At 48.8% G+C, this 19,528-nt stretch overlaps 1 protein-coding gene and 1 long non-coding RNA gene across 4 annotated transcripts in view; one reads left to right on the top strand and one right to left on the bottom strand.

Moving 5' to 3' along the window:
- The window catches only part of LOC142772011 (uncharacterized), a 39,712-nt gene that overhangs the window by 19,773 nt on the left and 411 nt on the right, over positions 1–19,528 (top strand). The gene's annotated exons all lie outside the window — the stretch shown is intronic.
- The window catches only part of LOC119185068 (uncharacterized), a 70,784-nt gene continuing 68,637 nt past the window's right edge, over positions 17,382–19,528 (bottom strand). For all 3 annotated transcript variants that reach the window (XR_012886235.1, XM_075874078.1, XM_075874079.1), the window contains one exon: positions 17,382–17,558. Coding sequence is in view for 1 of the 3 variants with exons in the window: in XM_075874079.1 (XP_075730194.1) it covers positions 17,389–17,558 (170 nt within the window). In the remaining 2 variants the exon portion in view is untranslated. The remainder of the gene's footprint in view (positions 17,559–19,528) is intronic.

Raw genomic sequence — 19,528 nt, 5'->3', positions numbered from 1 at the left:
GCACCATGACGAAGCTGAATGACGACGAACGCCTTGCAGGTCAGTGACGGTTGAGCAGTGCTCCTGCTTGTGACGGACGACGCTGTTGAGCCCAGCAAGACGCCGTGAGGACCATGTGCACATACGTAGTTTCGTGTTGTGTGTGTACAGTAACAACTTGCATGTGCGTATTAAAACACATTTTCTGTTCCGCTTGGTACACTCTTCACCAGCATTGCATGTGTCTCAACGTAACAGCAACCACGTTCAACTGTCACTAGCACCGTGCTCAAAGTCACCACGGTCGCAGAATGCTGACGCAGGTGAGTTTCACGCGGAACACGGACACAGTGGCAGGACGCTACGTCAGTTGCGTGGCGGAATGCGACCGTAGAAGGCTCACGACCGATCGTGTTGTCTGTACAGTTGCTGAATTAATGACGTGAAAGCACTCGCCGTTGTCAGTGCATCTAGCGCGCGTTCTCTCGTAGTTGCTTCGTTGTCGGCGAGCTGTTACTCCCTGTTATTACTCGGACGAAGCGATTTCGTTGAAGGTGTCCTGCTGGCTCAGAGTGATGAGCCCCATTCCATTAGTTGCGGATCGTCACGACATACGCGCTGCGCAGCCCACGTGCTTTCCGAGCCGGAGAGGGAGTCGCGCCTTCTGCTTCGGATTCTTATGTAAACAAGAGAGGAGAATTTGCCTAGTCATAATGACCGACTTCCGGCTTCATCGCGGCTTCACAACGAGTGACGTCAGGGCCTCTCCTTGCCTTTTTCCTTCCTCCGTGAAATCAGCTATTCTTTACCTTTTTTCATGTCACTGTAGCGCCCGCTTCAGCAAGCGCCATGTTTGCCAAGCGAGCCGACGGGGCGGCCAGCCAGGCCGCTTTTCGTAGTAGCCAGTGAGAGGCGACCCATGCGAGCCTGCTTGCGGCTTTCAAAAGTTGAGAGCCGCCCTGCATGACGTCACAGAGACGGCCGCTTTTGCCCATTTGTGCGGGGCGGGTGTGCGGAGCGGCTGTGCGGCTAGCGCGTGTAATGGCCTTAAAAGACGTAGACGCGCCCACATGAAGGCTCCCTAGCTACCACGCGCTCACTGCGCCGTCTTGCTGATAACGCTGAAACATGATAGCCCCCCCCCCCCGAGTTCCGCCAACAAAGGTAAGTGGGAGCTATAAATACGTTGCCGTTTGAACGTCCAAGGACGTACTTAAAGGTACCTCAGTGGTGAACGCCTTGCATTCCCGACGCGGAAATCCCACGTACTCTATTTCGCGCAGGAGTCTTTTTTTCTGGATTGCTTTTTTTTCCTTCTTGTGTTTTCAAATATATTGATACGTATACATATACGGTGCATGACATCGACGCCCCCGTTCACGTCGACGACGACGGTGGCCGAAAAATTCAGTCAAGTGTGTTCATATCAATGCTATCGCAATAAAAGAAACGATAATTTTTTAAGAAAAAATAGTGTTTGCTGCCATAAATGCATTGCCCAACATCAGGTGCGTGCGTGCTCTCACGAAGTTCTATTGTACTGTAAAAAGCACACCCAGATTTGACTACAGTTCCGGGCAAAACTATGCACTCTACACACTTTTTGCGCTATACAAGAATTATTTTGTTCTTGCTGAAGCACAAACAATTCATTTTTTTTCAACGCATAAATCGTGTAACCTAAAAGATGTTTAGTAGGTGCAGTATTGATCACGTGCGTTTAATGGGCTCTTGTTTTTCTAAATTTGAACGACTCAGAGAAAAGAAAAACAGAACAGAGTCAGCATGCCTACTTCACAATATCTTGCTGCAACCCTCCGCATGCAAAATTTCAATGAGCAAAGTCAGAATATAGTGTTACATAATTTTATTCCAGAATAAATAGTTGCACTGGTCCATATCGCGCTAACTCGATATTTGCAGGCAGCATCGCTTGTTCATGGTAAGGCACTGGAAGCAAATGAATTCTTTTTGACGAACATTCTACAACGGCTTGGACCTCCTGCTGCGCTGATCCCGGATAGGGAAAGAAAGTTTATAGCGAGCAGACAGGTATCTTCATGAAACTTACGCACACTAATCTTAGAGAACCATTGTGCATAATTAGCTAGTGAAGAGATTGCCATATCGGCTCAGAAGAACGTTGTCAGGAATGTTGTCGATGTACATCGGAGTAGAGCGTGAAAATTCGGCAGGGTATTCTGGTGCGCAACGTTCGCATACAATACCGCCATGCAGGAAGGGACAAAAATTAAGCCTTCATAAGTTACGACGCAATAATATGGACACTCTGGGCTTTATTTTGCCGCCGGCGTCGACTCCCACATAACTCACAGTATATGTGTACGCATATATGTATAAGTGTGTGTGTATAACGTAAGAAGGTAGCGATGGTTGGTGAAAGCTGAGGAGGAAGAAGTGACAGTGAAAAACTTTCGCCCGAGTCTACACGTTACACTATGAATGTCGTCGAAAGACGATAGTTTTGCGTCTGGAGAAAGTGAACAAAACGTTTATTTGATGTTCTGTGCAAGAAAATTGGTCATTGGTGTTCTGAAGGCACTGCGTTAGAGTGCTTCGAGTGTGTAACGGAGGCGAAGAAGCGAACCTAGGATGGATGGACGGACGGACGGACGGACGGGCGGACGGACGGACGGACGGTTGGCTGGCTGGCTGGCTGGCTGGCTGGCTGGCTGTACCCTTTAGATTGGGTGGTGCTAGCGCCACCAAGCCGTAATACTTAATGAACCAAACACTAGGTTTATTTTTTCCCTTAAATAGTGAGGTTGAGGATTCGTACTTCGCAGTGAAGGGTTTATTTTCACTCGTGCCTTGACTTTAGCCGCCAATCAGATAACCTCGTGCTAGTTATTTCTACCTGCTTAAAGTCTATTTTACCCTCACTGTCCTTAAATCCCAGTGATTTGAAAAACTCTGGGCCATCATCCTAAACTATAGGGTGAAGCCTTTTACAGAACATTATCAAGTGTTCCGCAGTGTCTTCTTCCTCTCCACACGCACTGCATACCGTGTCTACCCCTTCGTATTTGGCCCGATATGTCTTGCTTCGCAATACTACCGTCCTGGCCTCAAACAGTAGAGAACTACCCCGAGTATTATCATAGATCCTTTTCTAGGCAGTTTTTTGCTTAAAAGTTCGATAGATTTCTAGTGCGGACTTTTTATTCATGGTCATTCTCCTCATATCAGTCTCAGCTTCCTTCACCTTTTTCTTAACCGATAATTTTTTTGGTTTGGACACCTGCTGTTTTCCAAATATTTACCAGTCAATTTTCTGGTTCGCTTTCGCCAATTTGTATCGATATTCTTCATGTACAAGTAGCTGCATACCTTCCTAGCCCAACGCTCCTCCCCCATTTCTCTCAATCGCTCCTCAAACTTTATCTTGCTGCTAGCTTCCCTGTCTTCAAATCTTGTCTATCGCATGTCACCTTGTACTCTCTGATTTGGTGTATTCCCGTGAGCTCCTGAAGCAAGCCTACCCATTCCACGTTGCTTAATTTCTAATCTTGCCTAAACTTCTGATATCATGCACAAGACTGCATTGCTGAACGTCAGACCAGGAACCATGACCGCTTTCCATATTCCTCTCCCAACATCGTACCTATTGTCATTCCACAGTGCCCTGTTTTTCATTACCGTTGCCTTCCTGTTACCTTTAGTCGACACGTATATTTCGTGTTTCCTTAGGTGCACGGCCCCATTGCTTATCCATACGTCCAGATATTTGTATTTATCTGTTATCTCTAGCGTGACCTTCTGTATTCTAAGCTCACTACCTTCATTGTCGTAAAAAATAATGACTGCGTATTTTGTTTTACTAAATCTGAAATCTAACCTAGCTCCCTCATTACTGCAGATGTCCACCAATCTCTGCAAGTCTTACTTGTTGTCGGCCATTAGCACTATATCATCTGCGTACATCAATGCTGGTAGTGCCTGATCAATGAGTTTTCCTTGTTTGATGAAAGAGATGTTGAAGCAGAGTCTACTTCCCTTTAATTTGGCCTCTAGTCCTTGTAGGTACATCATGAATATTAAAGGGACAGGGGACACCCCGGCCTCAGCCTCCATTTTACCTCTGCAGGCTTGGACGCCTGTATTTCCCACTTTATAATTACCTTTTTACCTTTATAGATATCCTTTAAAAGATTAGTGACTACATCTTCCACGCCTAGTGTGTCCAGTCTTCCCCACAATTTCTCTTAAACCACGCTATCGTACGCTCCCTTGATATCAAAAAATTGTAGCCTTAGGAACCTGTGTTCCTTTTCTGCTATTTCTATGCACTGCGTCAGTGAGAAACGATTGTCTTCCTACTTCTTGTGTTTGCGAAACCAATTCTGCAGTTCCCCCAGCACCCTCTCATCCTCTATTCATGCCTGCAGTCTTTCTTTTATAATCTGCATAGCCAGCCTGTATAGCACTGATGTCACTGTTATAGAACGGTACTTGTTTTTGTCAGCATTGTCCCCCTTTCCTTTATAGAACATGCTCATCCTGCTAAGGTAACTTTTCCATCAATTATTATTTCGCTCACCCTCTCTCAAAGCCTGCTTAGACTTCGGACCTAATGTCTTTATCAGTATAACAGGAATGCCATCTTTGCCTCTTGATGTACTACAAGGAACCCTTTTCTCAGCACTTTCCGTTCTTGTGAAATTGGAGCCATTGTGCCACTTGATTCATCATTGTCTATGGTGGTGCATAAAGCACTTTTTTGTTGAAACTCTTGTGTCACCCTTGTTATTATATATTCAATAGCTTCGTCCCCTGCTAGCCTAGCACCTTGAGCTGTAGTTATAAACCTCTGCTCTAGGCTCGTCTCATTTCTTAGGTAGTTTAAATGGTTCCAAAATTTCGCAGATGCCTTTCTACCTTTTTTATGTACTTCTGCCAGCCACTGGGCTCCCTTTCTTCTAATCTTTTCATTCATCATAAGGGATGCATCCCTTCTACAGCTTAGAAAGATTTCCCATTTTCTTTCAACATCCTCTGTCGGTTCACCCCGCTGCTTAGCCGGCCTGTGTTCCCTAAAGCTTCCTGACGTTTTGCTATGGCTCTCTTAACTTCCTCATTCCACGAACTTTTGGGTTTCTGTCTTCTTTTCTGGTGTGACTTGTCACGTGCCTTAGCAAGCTCTAGCTCAAACATTCTAATTAGATTTGTGTATGTCCGCACTGTTTTATTATCCTCAGTGATTACTTGCTCAATTTGTTTAGTGACTATTTCAATTTGCCTTTGTGAATAAAAATATTCCTGTAGTTTCTCATCTTGTCTCCTTCCCACTTTCAGCGCTCTTCCAAAGCTTAGCTTGATACGTTTGTGATCACTACCCAGACTTCTGGAGCCACCTTCATCTATGTGCATTCCCCTGAGCTTATCATACATCCTATGTGACATCAGTGCGTAATCTATCGTCAACTGCAGCCTTCCTACCTCCCATGTTATTTGCCCTTCACACTTCTTGGTACTGTTGCAAATGATCAAATCAAGCCTTTCACACATATCCATGATCATTTTGCCTGTCGGGTCGGTATACTCATCTATATCTTCTATGTGTGCATTCATATCTCCTAGTATAATTATCTCGAACTCTCCTCCTAACTCCTGAATGTCCTTTGATATACACTCTACCATTGCCTGGTTTTTCTCTCTGCCCTTTGTTCCGTCCACAAGTACACGAAACCAAAGAGTGTCATTTGCCCTGCCACTTTCCCTTTCAGCCATAAATTTTCCTTGCACTCCTGCTTGACCCTTTGCCAGTCTGTACTTTACGTTAGGCACGACGCCCCTTTACCATGACCCTTTGCCAGTCTGTACTTTACCTTAGGCACGAGCGCCATCTGGCAGTTATCTTCGAAAACAAAGCCGTGCGCGACCGTGGAAAAAGACGCGCGCCAGTAAAAGAGGTGATAAGGTGTCGAATGCAAAGCGACGGGCAGGTGCCATCACCGTGCCGTCGTAGCAAAGCGTTGGAAACACCTTGTTAAACAAGTACACTGAATCAGTGGACGACGGACCCGTAGAAAACTGGTTCAAACACTTCGAGCTCCACGCCACCGCTGCATTTTGGAGGAACGGAATATGATCACCAACTTCACTGACCACATCTCCCATGAGGCCTTCGCGTTTTACTTGACACACATATTCAAGAGCGTTGAGTCGTAGCAAAAAATCAAAGAGGAGATGAACGCCCGTTCTCACGACAAGAGTGAAGGATTTTTTATTGCCTACCATCTGGAAACAATCGCACTCGGTCGCCACAGTCGGAAGCACTGCTCACGCATTAGGACAAGAAGAATGAAGTGGCCTTTCAAACAAGACCAATTAAAACACCCTCTCACTGTAAGCCAGCCAGATCTGTTTGCAGTAAGAGTGTGCTCTCCCCCGCATTGCGTTTCTAGACTGGCCGATTCAAAACCAAACTTTACGTCATTACTGGCCGTAGCATTCACGATAAGAAGCCACGTTGTGCACTGTACTCTCCGTCTAGCGCATTTCTACCACCTCCTGTCTTTCCGTCACTTGGCTCACAACACCCACCTCACGTCTGACATGTTCACTATGGTCGGAATAGAGCAGAGAAGCTCGAAGCATACTCAGTCAAGCCCGGGACCTACAATTCAGTTTCATGCGCTAGAAGGGCTCGCATTGTTCGTTGAACAGAAATACAAGCATTACAAACTGGAATATGACATAACCACGCTTGTTGTGGTGTCGCCATGGAGAGCACAGCCGTCTGAAATCGCAAACACAGGAGGCTCGGAAGCAACTCTGACAGGTTGCCAGGTGCCAGAAGCCTACGCAATAAACGATGTCACAGGCACTTCTGATGTTTCTCCAGCCAAATCTGTCCTACTAACATCACTGCCTCAAAACCGTTGCAACAGCTACCAACTGGACACTACGTCAAGTTGCCAGAAAAAGCATTCTCCTATTCCAAAAGTGCTGCCACCTCAACACTTTTCGCAGCATCAGCAAGTCCAGCACAATGAAATTGACCAGGTTAAGCGCCCTGTGTTTGACACGGACAAGTACAGATGTCGGAAGAACACACGTGGCTTAAAGGAAGACGTTTACAAACGAGTCAACCAAAGCGACAACATATTCAAGGTGTCTCACTCAAGACGAAAAAGTATGGAATTCCATACATTTTTTTAAGGTTGTCAAGTAAGGTTTCTCTAGCAGAGATCTATACTCAGGCAACACGACATACACCGACGAAAAAGGCGCAAACCAACACACTGTATTCCGAAAGGACGCGGAAATCACCGCAAACGCCTTGGTTAACATATACGCAAACGGTTGGCGTCGCATGTGTACCAATAAAGACAAAAAACACGCTGCCACCTACTCAAATTATGCTGCAGTTGCTCCAAATCCTTCACACCACGTTCATTCCTCGCAATATTACACGCAGTGCCATCACCAGCTTCCACGCTCAAGGTGTACTTGAGTTTTCCAGAACACAACAGTTAGCCTCTTCCAGCAGAACTCCAGCACTTACCGGACTGCTGCACTCTCCTGTGAAGCTATTGTGTGCTTACGATATTTTCCTGGAATATGGAATGATCTTGCCTTTTTGACAGTGTTTAATTCTAAGCCGTTGATGTTCAGTTTTCGTTTTGGTTGTCTGACGGGACTTTGGGGAATCCTGTAACGTAAGGAGGTAGCGATGGTTAGTGGAAGCCTAGGAGGAAGAAGGGAGAGTGGAATAAACATGGAGTATGAGCCAGGCCACGTCTCCCATTCTTTATAGAGTCATATATATATATATATATATATATATATATATTGTGAAGAAGAAAGAGCGTCGTTGGCAAGCAACATCGCCACGGCTTGGGTACTGGGTGCTGGGCTTCGCTCGCTCGGCTCGTGCTGATCATCGCCGGCATCTGCTTGACCGTTGCTCTTGCACGATCGTGTTTCTTCGTAGGACCACCGTCGCAACAGTCGTCAATAAACCCTTTTCAATTGGTGGAAGGTGCTGACATTCCCCGTCGCCTGAACCTGGGTGCTGCCATTCTCCGTCGCCTGAACCTGGAGCTGCGCAACCGAACGCTACCTCCCATCATGGCTACTTACAACGCGCAACCTGGCTCTTCCACTCCATCCCCCAGCAACCCCGGCGTTCTTCGTTTGCGAGAGCCCAAGGTCTTTAGCGGAGCTGATGAGACCGACGTGGAAGACTGGTTCGCTAACTATGAACTGGTGAGCGCAAACAACAAGTGGGATGACGCGGACAAATTGACTTACGTCATCTTTTACCTCACTGACGTGGCCGAAATGTGGTATAACAACCACAAAAACGACATCACGACGTGGTCCATCTTTAAAACCTTGTTTCCTGACGTTTTTGGCCGACCCGCAGTCCGCAAGTTCAGAGCCGAACAACGCTTGCGGACTCGCGCACAAAAGCCAACAGAATCTTTCACCAGCTACATCGAAGACATTATTGGTCTTTGCAACCGTGTGAACACCACCATGCCCGAGTCGGAGAAGATTCAACACATCCTCAAAGGGATAAATGACGGTTCATATCAGCTGCTCCTGGCCTGTAATCCTGCCACCGTTGCGAAACTTGTCACTTTGTGTCAAAGTTTCGACGAGTTGACCAAGCAGCGTGCCCTGACTCGGCCATTTTCCTCACACGCCGACTTGCTCTCCAGTCTCACTTCTGTTCCCGACCACTCACCAACCCTGCAAGAGATTAAAGACTTTGTGCGTGAAGAAGTAGCTCGGCAACTGTCGTTGATTCCCTTCACGCAGCAGCCGCCATCCTCTCGTCTGCCCTCACCACTCCGCGACGTTATTGCCGAAGAGGTAGCTCAGGCTGTTCCCGTCGCTGCCCACCAGCAGCCTGTGGCCATGCCTGTTGCCCATGCGCCGGCTATGCAGCCCGTGGCCGCGCCTCTTACGTATGCCCAGGTGGTACGTAGCAGACCCCGCCAGCAGCATTTGCCACCCATGTCTTCAGTCGCTACCCACTCCGCCCCGTTTTCGACACCTTGGGCCGCACCACGAGTCAGCAATTCCTGGCGCACTCCTGACAATCGACCGATCTGCTACACCTGCGGTACTCCAGGACACGTGGCACGATATTGTCGCCGTCGCTTCCAACCACTCCACGACGCTACTCGGCCGTTACCGTATGACCCACAGCCCATGCACATACCTGCTCCCTATCCCTCACCGCAGTATGAATACACTAACTTTCCTGAGTCTCGGTCACACCAGCCTCAAACTCACTCTCCCCACTCCCCATCTCCTCGCAGGCGATCACTGTCCCCAATGCGTCCTAGATCCGCTTCCTCCAACCGGGAAAACTGAACGCCGCAGTTCCAGAGGCAAGAACTGCGCCGTCGTCGAAATTGCTCAAGTCCTCGCACTTCACCAGCTAACGTCGTCGCTATATCTGTCGATGGTGTTTCTACCTTTGCCCTCGTCGACACAGGTGCTGCCGTTTCTGTTATAGCCGCCCTGCTCTGCCGCTCCCTACGCAAAGTGACAACGCCGCTCTCTGGACTATCCCTTCGTACAGCTAGCGCACAACAAGTCCGACCTCTTGGCACCTGTACGGCCCGCATATTCATCCGAGGCTCTATGTACGTTGTCGAGTTCATCGTCCTTTCGGTGTGCTCGCATGACGTTATCCTCGGGTGGGACTTTCTGTCAAATCATCATGCTATCATCGAGTGCGCACGCGCTGAAGTTCAATTTTCGCACCTGTGTGACGAACCTTTGCACGAAACCCTTGAGTGGTCGCCAAAACTTGTCGTGCGTGAGGACACTGAAATTCCGCCAGCCTCTCTTGCCGTTGTCCCGGTTTGCTAAGTTGACTATAACGATGCTACAGTAATGTTTACACTTTCCGACATTTTCATGAGCCGCAAATCCGTTTCCTTGCCTTTCACTACACTCGACGTCACTGCGGGCCGAAGCAATATTTTCGTCCACAACCAACTTTCTGCACCGCTTACGCTACTTGCCGGCGAATGTGTCGGTCGAGTGGAGTACCTCGATTCCTCTTTATTCCTTAACATTCCCGACGAATCGTGCAGTAGCGCCTCGACCGAACTTCATGCCCTTTCCCCACTGGAGTGCTCATCGAGTGACACCTTCTCGAGTTCCATCGCCGACACCTTAGGTGCCCATGAACGCGCCGAGCTTCTTAATCTCCTCCAGCACTTCGCGAATTCATTCGACGTTTCTCAGCCGCAATTGGGTCGGACTTCCGCAGTGCACCACTACATTGACACCAGTTCGCACCAGCCATTGCGTCAAAGACCGTACCGTGTCTCTGCTGCAGAACGTCACGTCATCAACGACCAGGTCGAAGAGATGCTACGCCGTCGCGTTATTCGACCATCGCACAGTCCTTAGGCATCTCCTGTCGTTCTAGTTCGAAAAAAAGATGGATCGATTCGATTTTGCGTCGACTACCGGCGATTAAACAAGGTGACGCGGAAAGACGTCTATCCATTACCGCGCATAGACGACGCCCTTGACAGCCTACAAGGAGCCGAATTCTTCTCCTCCTTAGACTAACGATCTGGATACTGGCAGGTTCCTATGGCAGAAGCGGATCGCCAGAAAACTGCGTTCATTACACCAGATGGCCTGTACGAATTTAACGTAATGCCATTTGGTCTTTGTAATGCTCCTGCCACGTTTGAACGGCTCATGGACAACACACTGCGTGGACTGAAGTGGTCTGTGTGTCTATGCTATGTCGACAACATTGTCGTTTTCTCTCCCGATTTTCCTAAGCATCTGCTTCGGCTCCAACTGGTTCTGACGTGTTTAACCAACGCTGGGCTCCAACTGAACCTTAAAGAGTGCCGCTTCGCCGCGCGAGAGCTGTCCATCTTAGGGCACATCGTCTCCAAGCATGGTGTTCGACCCGACCCTGCAAAACTGCGAGCAGTCGCTGAGTACCCAAAACCTACTACACTGAAAGAATTACGCAGTTTTGTCGGACTATGTTCGTACTTCCGGCGCTTCGTGCGAAATTTTGCATCGATCATGTCACCACTGACCAACCTCCTACGCGGCGATGCAGACCTTTCATCCTGGTCTTCTGACTGCGACGTCGCGTTTGCCACGCTCCGTAGTCTGCTAACATCTCCTCCAATTCTTCGGCATTTCGACCCAACAGCTGCAACGGAAGTTCACACAGACGCTAGTGGGGTTGGTCTAGGCGCCGTCCTCGCCCAACGCAAGCCGGGCTACTCCGAATACGTCGTCGCTTATGCGAGTCGCACACTTACTAAAGCTGAGGCCAATTACAGCGTCACTGAAAAAGAGTGCTTGGCGCTAGTGTGGGCGCTTCGCAAGTTCCGCCCTTATTTGTACGGTCGCCCATTCGACCTGGTAACGGACCACCATGCACTTTGTTGGCTCGCCACATTGAAAGACCCTTCTGGCCGCCTAGCTCGGTGGGCACTGCAAATCTAGGAGTACGACATTCGTGTCATCTATCACAGCGGACGCAAGCATTCTGACGCCGACGCCCTGTCGCGTTCGCCTTTACCTCCCGACTCAGCCTGCGGAACCACTGGTATCTCCATCGCATCTCTCGACCTCGACTCCTTTACCAGTGAACAACACAAGGACCCGTGGATCGCTTCTCTTTTTAACTGTCTTTCTGGATCGTCAACGACTGCGGTACCACGATCTCTCCGACGTCAAGCTGCTCATTTCGCCATTCGTGATCAGCTACTACACCTACGCAACTACGCCCCCGAAGGTCGTAAGTGGCTCTTGGTTGTCCCGCGCAGCTTGCGATCACAAATCTGCGCCTCCTTTCACGACGATCCCCAATGTGGTCATGCCGGAGTTTTCAAAACTTACGAACGCATTCGCCATCGCTTCTACTGGCGCGGAATGTATAATTTCGTTCGAAAATTCGTTATGGGCTGTCCTGACTGTCAACGTCGCAAATCACCGCCTTCCCACTCGTCCGGTGCGCTTCAACCGCTTCCGTGCCCTGCCAAACCTTTCGATCGGATCGGAATTGATCTCTATGGCCCTCTACCGACAACATCACATGAAAATCGGTGGATTATAGTCGCTGTGGACCATTTAACACGCTACGCTGAGACCGCCGCCCTTCCAAGTGCCACTGCGCGGGACGTAGCATCCTTCATCCTTCATCGCTTCATATTACGACATGGTGCACCTCGAGAACTACTAAGCGATCGAGGTCGAGCCTTCCTATCAGAAGTCGTCACGTCTCTGCTTTCTGAATGCCATGTTGTTCATCGCAAGACCACGGCATACCACCCGCAGACTAACGGGCTCACGGAAAGATTTAATCGCACCCTTGGCGATATGCTCGCCATGTATGTGACATCCGGTCATACTAACTGAGATCGCATTCTTCCATTCATTACGTTCGCATATAACACCGCGGCACAGTCTACCACTGGATTTTCACCTTTCTTTCTTCTTTATGGACACGAACCATCCCACACCATCGATACTCTCCTTCCATACCGTCCTGACGCATCCGAATGCCCATCTGTGTCCGAAGCTGCCCGAAATGCGGAAGAGTGCCGTGAACTCGCACGCACCTTTACGTCTCGAGAACAACAGCGCCAGAAAGAAAACAACGTCGACTCTTCACAAAGCCCCAGCTATTACCCGGGATCACTTGTATGGCTGGCTGTTCCTTACCAAACCCCCGGCATTTCCTCAAAACTCGTTTCAAAGTACGAGGGCCCATACCGCGTTTTAGAGCAAACCTTGCCGGTGAATTTTCTCATCGAGCCACTTTCCCCATCTGACGACATGCGCCGGCGTGGACGTGACATCGTCCACGTCGCCCGCCTTAAGCCATATTATAGCCCTCTGCCTCCAGACTCTTAGGTCGCCAGGATGGCTCTTTTTCGGCGGGGGCAAATTGTGAAGAAGAAAGAGCGTCGTTGGCAAGCAACATCGCCACCGCTTGGGTACTGGGTGCTGGGCTTCGCTCGCTCGGCTCGTGCTGATCATCGCCGGCATCTGCTTGACCGTTGCTCTTGCACGATCGTGTTTCTTTGTAGGACCACCGTCGCAACAGTCGTCAATAAACCCTTTTTCAATATATATATATATATATATATATATATATATATATATATATATATATATATATATATATATATATATATATATATATATATATATACATATATATACATATATATATATATATATATATTGTCACCACGTCAAAACAGAGGTCTTGCCGCAGAGATTGAGACACCAGAAGGAGGTCGATCTTTTGAGTTCTTCCTCTTCGTCCATTTCGTTGTCCTTCGTGGCACATGCGCAACTGTCATCGTCTTTCTTGAGCAAGCGCGTGACATTTGCCTCCCTCCGAAAGAAGCATCGTCCCGATGCGCAGCTTAGGTGCTCTGCCAGGCGTATGAAGTGGTCGTACGAAAACGGTAACTGGGAGCTCATTAACTCGATAAATACGGTTTCATACGCACGACTTTGGTTAAATGCTATTGGCCCTTAGAACTGCAATCAGTGTCGGGAACAACTTCGTAGTTCACGTCGTTCAAGCGTCGCGTGACACTGTATGGACCCAAGTACCGTCTTAGCAGCTTCTCAGACAGGCCACGTCGACGTATCGGAATCTAGACCCACCCTTTGTCGCCTGGTGAGTAGCTGATAAACTTGTGTCGGGTGTCGTAGCGTTGTGCATCTTGATGCTGCTCATGACAAATACGCACGCGCGCGAGCTGTCTGGCTTCTTCGGCCCGCTGAGTGAATTCCTCGGCGTCTACATGGATGTTGTCAAACTCATACGGCAACATGGCTTCCAATGTTGTCGTGACTTCGCGGCCATAGATCAGACTGAACGGTGTCATTCCAGTGGTTTCTTGTCGAGCGGTGTTATAAGCAAAGGTCACGTACGGCAATATCTGATCCCAGTTTTTATGTTCCGTGTCAACGTACATGCTGATCACGTCTGTGAGGGTCCTATTGAGGCGCTCCGTCCGTCCGTTTGTCTGCGAAAGGTATGCAGTTGTTCTCCGGTGAGCTGTACTGCTGAGTCTGCGAACCGACTCCAAAGCTCTGCGGTGAAGGCAGGTCCTCTGTCAGTGATCACTGTTGTCGGAGCGCCATGCCGAAGGACGATGTTTTCGATGACGAATTGAGCGGCTTCTGCTGCTGTGCCGCGCTGCATAGCTGTAGTCTCCGCATAAATGGACAGGTAATCAGTGACCACAATAATGCATCTGTTCCCTGTAGTGGAAGTTGGAAAGGGACCCAGAAAATCCATTCCAGTCTAGGTGAACGGCTTTTCTGGTGCTTCGACTAGATGTAAAAGACCAGCTGGCTTGCTGGGAGGCGCTTTGCGTCTTTGGCAGTCGGTGCAAGTTTGCACGTGATGGTTAACAGCAGCAGGTAACTTCGGCCAGTAGTACTTGCATCGTAGTCGGCACAATGTTCGGGTGTAGCATAGATGACCAGAAGTTGCTTTTTCACGGCACGCTTCCATAATTTCTTTTCGAAGAGAGGCAGGCACGACGAGGAAGTGCGGGTTACCTGTTGGTGAGAAGTTCTTCTTATAGAGAACATCATTTCGCAAGAAAAAAGGTGGCAGTCCTCCAGCAAATAACCGCGGCACGTCTTTACGTCGTCCTTCTAAATATTCAATGAGTGGTAACAACTCAGGGTCACTGCGCTGCTTTCGTGCAATAGTGGCTGTGTTGACAACTTCCAAGAAAGCCGCTTCGATGTTTTCGTCATCAGGAGTGACAGTTTCCACTGGCGACCATGAGAGACAGTCGGCGTCGGTGTGCCTCTTCCCAGATTTATAGACAACGATCATGTCAAACTCTTGAAGTCTTAGGCTCCAGCGCGCCAAACGACCAGATGGATCTTGGAGGTTGGTGAGCCAGCACAAAGAGTGATGATCGCTGACAACCTTGAAGGAGCGGCCGTACAAATACGGACGAAATTTGATGACTGCCCACACGACGGCGAGACACTCCTTCTTGGTGGTCGAGTAGTTCGCGTCGCCGCCCGCGTCCGTGGACGAGGCCGCGGCGGTTCCTGACGATCCCGACGAAGTACCGGAGCAGCCCGAGTCAGACTCCGCGACGCTGCAGATGCCACCGGACCACACGCGCCTCCTCGAGTACGAGGCACGCCTGCTCCGCTTCTTGTTGCGAGACCCACCCTCTGATGTGTAGTGGGCTCAAGGTGAGGCAGTTAGGATGCGGGTCGTCGCCTTGGCTGTCGCGGCGATGCGTCTCCTACTGGTGCGTCCTGGTCGCCAGCGCCGCGAGCCCGACCCTTCCAACGCGGTCGACGTTCAGCGGCTGTACCGCCGCAACCGTCGCCGCGCAGTCCGACTTATCTTAAAGGGACTGCCACAGACGTGTGCCATCCCGTTGCAGGACCTTCAAGATCACTGGGGACGCACGTGGTCGGCTCGCCAAGCCGACTCTACCCTGCTACTCGGATGCGATCCGGCTCCGGCGGGCGTCGACACGTCGAACTTTTCGACGGACGAGGTGTACGTGCGTTTACGCAAGTCTGAGAACACGGGTCGCAGACCGTTTAACCTATCATCACTGGCGAATGGTCGACCCGAAGCCACGGTTCTTGACAGCGTTGTTCAACGCCTGCCTTCACCACCCCCGAACGCCGGACTCCTGGAGGACGACGCGGACCATCCTCATCTTCAAGAGGGGAAATCCGCAAGTCCCTTTAAACTGGCGGCCCATAGCCCTCGGCTGCACGGCATCGAAGTTCTATGCCAAGTGCCCTGCAGCCCGGCTCCAGGCCTGGATGATCGAACACGCCGTATCGTTGAAGTGCCAGAAGGGCTTCCTTTCGCACGACGGCGCGTTCGAACTTAAATCTAATCTACAACGCAGGCTCGACATCGCCTGATCGGGAGGCCCCGACCTGTGTGCGGCGCTGTTGGACTTTCACAACGCGTTTGGTTCAGTCCCGCACCAGGCTTTGCTCGACGCCCTGCGTGGTGCTGGCGCCGGCTCCGTGTTTACGGAAGTGATCGGCGACTATACACCGACAACAGCACCTGTATCCTGGCGGCCGAGTGAACTACCGAGCCAATCCAGGTCCTGGCAGGTCCACGTCAGGGCTACGCATCGGGACGATGCTTCTTTCGGAGGGAGGCAAATGTCACGTGCTTACCACCAGGCACTTGGCTACTAGGGGCGTGTGCAGGGAAACTGAAGGACACCGCTGCCTAATGTCTGGTCTACGCCAAGAACTGCTGTGAATCTATTCTAGCATCCGAAATTTACACTGCAACTAATCTGGACGCAATAAAAGACAATTTTCTTGTAGATGCACGTTAGCTGGACTGGAAAACCGAGTGGTTGACATTCCGTTTCACACTATTCAGAAAAGCCACCCGAGCCTGGAAAGCATAGAAAATATGCGAAACACACACACACACGGGCGCTTGCGTGCGCACGCAGTGTTCGTATAGAGATTCTGTAAATAGACGGAGACTAATTTAGTTGGAATCCTCTTTGTGGCTGAATAAAGGTTTCCAGCTCAGCTGAAGCGGAATGCGACCTTGGTGATGGTTACCGGGGAGAGCTCACAGAACCATGAACAGAAGTAGCTCTGTAATATGGGACTTCCTACAGTTATAACCGAAGTAAAAAGGCATACCGTGAATGAGACAGTAATTCACAACCACATAAATATTGACGTTAGCAGGCGCCATCACTAAATGTAGCAAAGAGACAGTCGCTCTGAATTTAATGAACACGTATACCACAACTTGCGTGGTTATGTTTCCTTTGTGGCTGCGAGGTAGGATCCGAGGCTGTTAGGTACACTTCAAAATAAATAAAACAACAGAGCGCACTGTTGCGTGTTCTGGCGATCATCTCCTAAACAACGTAATCACAAACTGTATTGATAGGCCTGTGGTAGTGTATTATGCCTTACTTTGTGTTGTTTTGATATCCTATATTATAGTTGTTGCCCGTATATCTTTTGATAAACACTATGATGAAAGGATGATCGACATGAGTAAATCCAATCTTGACAAAAATGAACAAAATAAGCATGCTCTGTGTGAACAATATATTCGTTATTTAGCCAAAGCCTAAGTTATTATCGTCAACGCACCAACAGTCATCCTATGAACATTTTCTTATTTGGGCGGACTTATAGTGACTGTAGTTATAGTGACTAAATTGCCAAGTAAGTTCAGTGTCTGTTCAATTTCACTTTAATAATGTCCCACAGTGGCGATATTGCAGTTTTCATAGCAGAAAGTCATTGAAAAACGTACAGATCTTTGTTAGAGTAGTTGAAACTATAGATAAAATGAATGTCAGCATTGTTAATATGAAGTTTCTTTTCAAATAAATATAACACCCCGGTAAAAAGTTATACTTTTTTACTTCCCTTGCCTAAATATAGCCACTGGCAGTCAGGCCTGTACACGACCATAGGGCGTTGGTTTCCAATCACACGTTGAAAGTAATTTCGACAGGCTTTATGAGGTATTCTGGAAACAGAAGAATTTCTCAAACGGAGATCAAAGTAGACAGAGTCCCCTAAAAAGAAAAAAAAAGATTGAGTCAAAAACGTTTTACGAATTCAAGTCTGGAATGCTTTGAGTATATATATTTATATTGAATAAAGTTCCAGCTAGGGCACATCAAAAAAAATATGCAGATCTCGCGTACAGTGGAAATCGATGGTATGTGAAGCACGAAATGTTGATACGCCACTTTAAAATCAGCACATTGTTACGAGGTGGAGTTAAATGATTCTGTACATGACTTCTGTGACATGATTATCATGTTTGGATGTGTCGTTTCCCTTCATCATCTATTTACGTCATGTGATACCAAATTTAGTATATGTGGAGCTACCGAAACGGCCGCGAACACGCTATGAACGTAGTATGTTCTCCTATTCATACATGACACGTGCTAGGACTATCATGTTTACACCAGTCATATATTTCGTCCTTTATTTATGTCACCTAACGCCAAATTTTGTATATGTGGACCTAAGAAAACGTCTGTGAGCGAATCATGAAGGGCCCAGTATTACAGTGCCTAGAAATATACTGGCTAGTGTGCTGAGCGCGGGCTTAAAGATAGCCCCACAGTTGATGACTGCCGACGGCGCCCGCATAGTACGCTGCTGTGTGAGTGGGTGCGTTTGCGTTTAATCCTAGCGCTCCGCAAGCGCTGCGAAGCTTCCAGGAGGCCGAGCAGCGCGGGGCCAACTTTTATTTTAGGGGCGAAGCTTCTTATAGCGGCACCTTTTCGTCCTTCGTAGCCGTGGTAGTAGTCGTAGTGTGTAACCAGTCTTAGATTTTGACCTCAAAGGTGGGGCCGGTGAGAGATTTCTTCTATGCTTTGGTGAACAATAAAAAATTCGCAGCGTGCGCGTTTACTAAAAGCCGAATTTTTCTGTCCCTCATTCCCAGTTAGCAGTCATTGGCATGTACATTGACCACTGTCTGACAAGGAAGGGTTGAAACGTTATACTCGTGGGGCATAACTTCCTTGGTTTTAGAGAGGATTAGCGAGCGTCGGGCCGCAGTGCCATGAATACATTGAACTAGTATATAGCATGAACTCGAAGTGGTTAAAGGTGGGAAGTAGACACGAAGCGCAAGCCGTAACGAAGTGTGCGTGTGCCATTTCTCGTTTAGTCCTTGGAATGTCCGCTGGATCGCGGTGAATATGCGGCATATATTATGAGAACATGCGAGATGGTGGTACTTGGAGTGTTGAATAAATGGACAAACGGACACACAGACAGATGCATGGACGGACTCACGGATGACTGCACCGACGCATGGACGCATGAACGGACGCAGGGTGGATGCATGGACAAACGCAGGCACGGACGCACAGATGGACGTGCGGACGCACGAAACGACGCACGCAAGGACGGGCAAATGGACGCACGGACGGTCACACAGACGGACGCATGGACGGACAGATGCTTCGCCCCACTTTCCATCATTCACTCCGTAGATATTCTGCCTTTTTTTAGGAGCGAAGCTCCTTAAGACCTCACGATGTCCGCCGTCTCCTGTCTGTCCGTAACACTATGTAACCTTCAACTTATAAGCAACAGAGGGCGTCGGTGGTAACTGTTTTGCATGTAACCGTCAACCTATAAGCAACAGAGGGTGCTGTGGTTAATCTAAAATGTGATGGCGTGGCTGTCAATGCTATATATATAACCACGCTCCATAACACACATTTTCTTCTCTCATATGGACAAAGACGAAAGCAGGAAAGCGCGACGTGCTGAGTATCAGCGTCGCCATCGACGGGAAGCTACCGCGGAGACAAAAAAGAAGGAAGAGGATGCAAAGCGGTGACGGCAACTACAAAGTTTTACACCACACAGTAGGGCTAAGGAAGCAAAGGCTAAGCGGGAAAAACGCCAAGCTGACGCTCAGTGGAGACAACTTGAAGCGGATGCAAGGCGGCGATACCGACAAGATAGTTCTACCCCTGAGATGATAGCTAATGAAGCTGTGATTATGAAGTCA

The sequence above is a fragment of the Rhipicephalus microplus genome, chromosome 9 (genome assembly GCF_043290135.1).
Source record: "Rhipicephalus microplus isolate Deutch F79 chromosome 9, USDA_Rmic, whole genome shotgun sequence".
Taxonomy (NCBI): Eukaryota; Metazoa; Arthropoda; class Arachnida; order Ixodida; family Ixodidae; genus Rhipicephalus; species Rhipicephalus microplus.
This window is presented reverse-complemented; position numbering and strand designations above follow the sequence as displayed.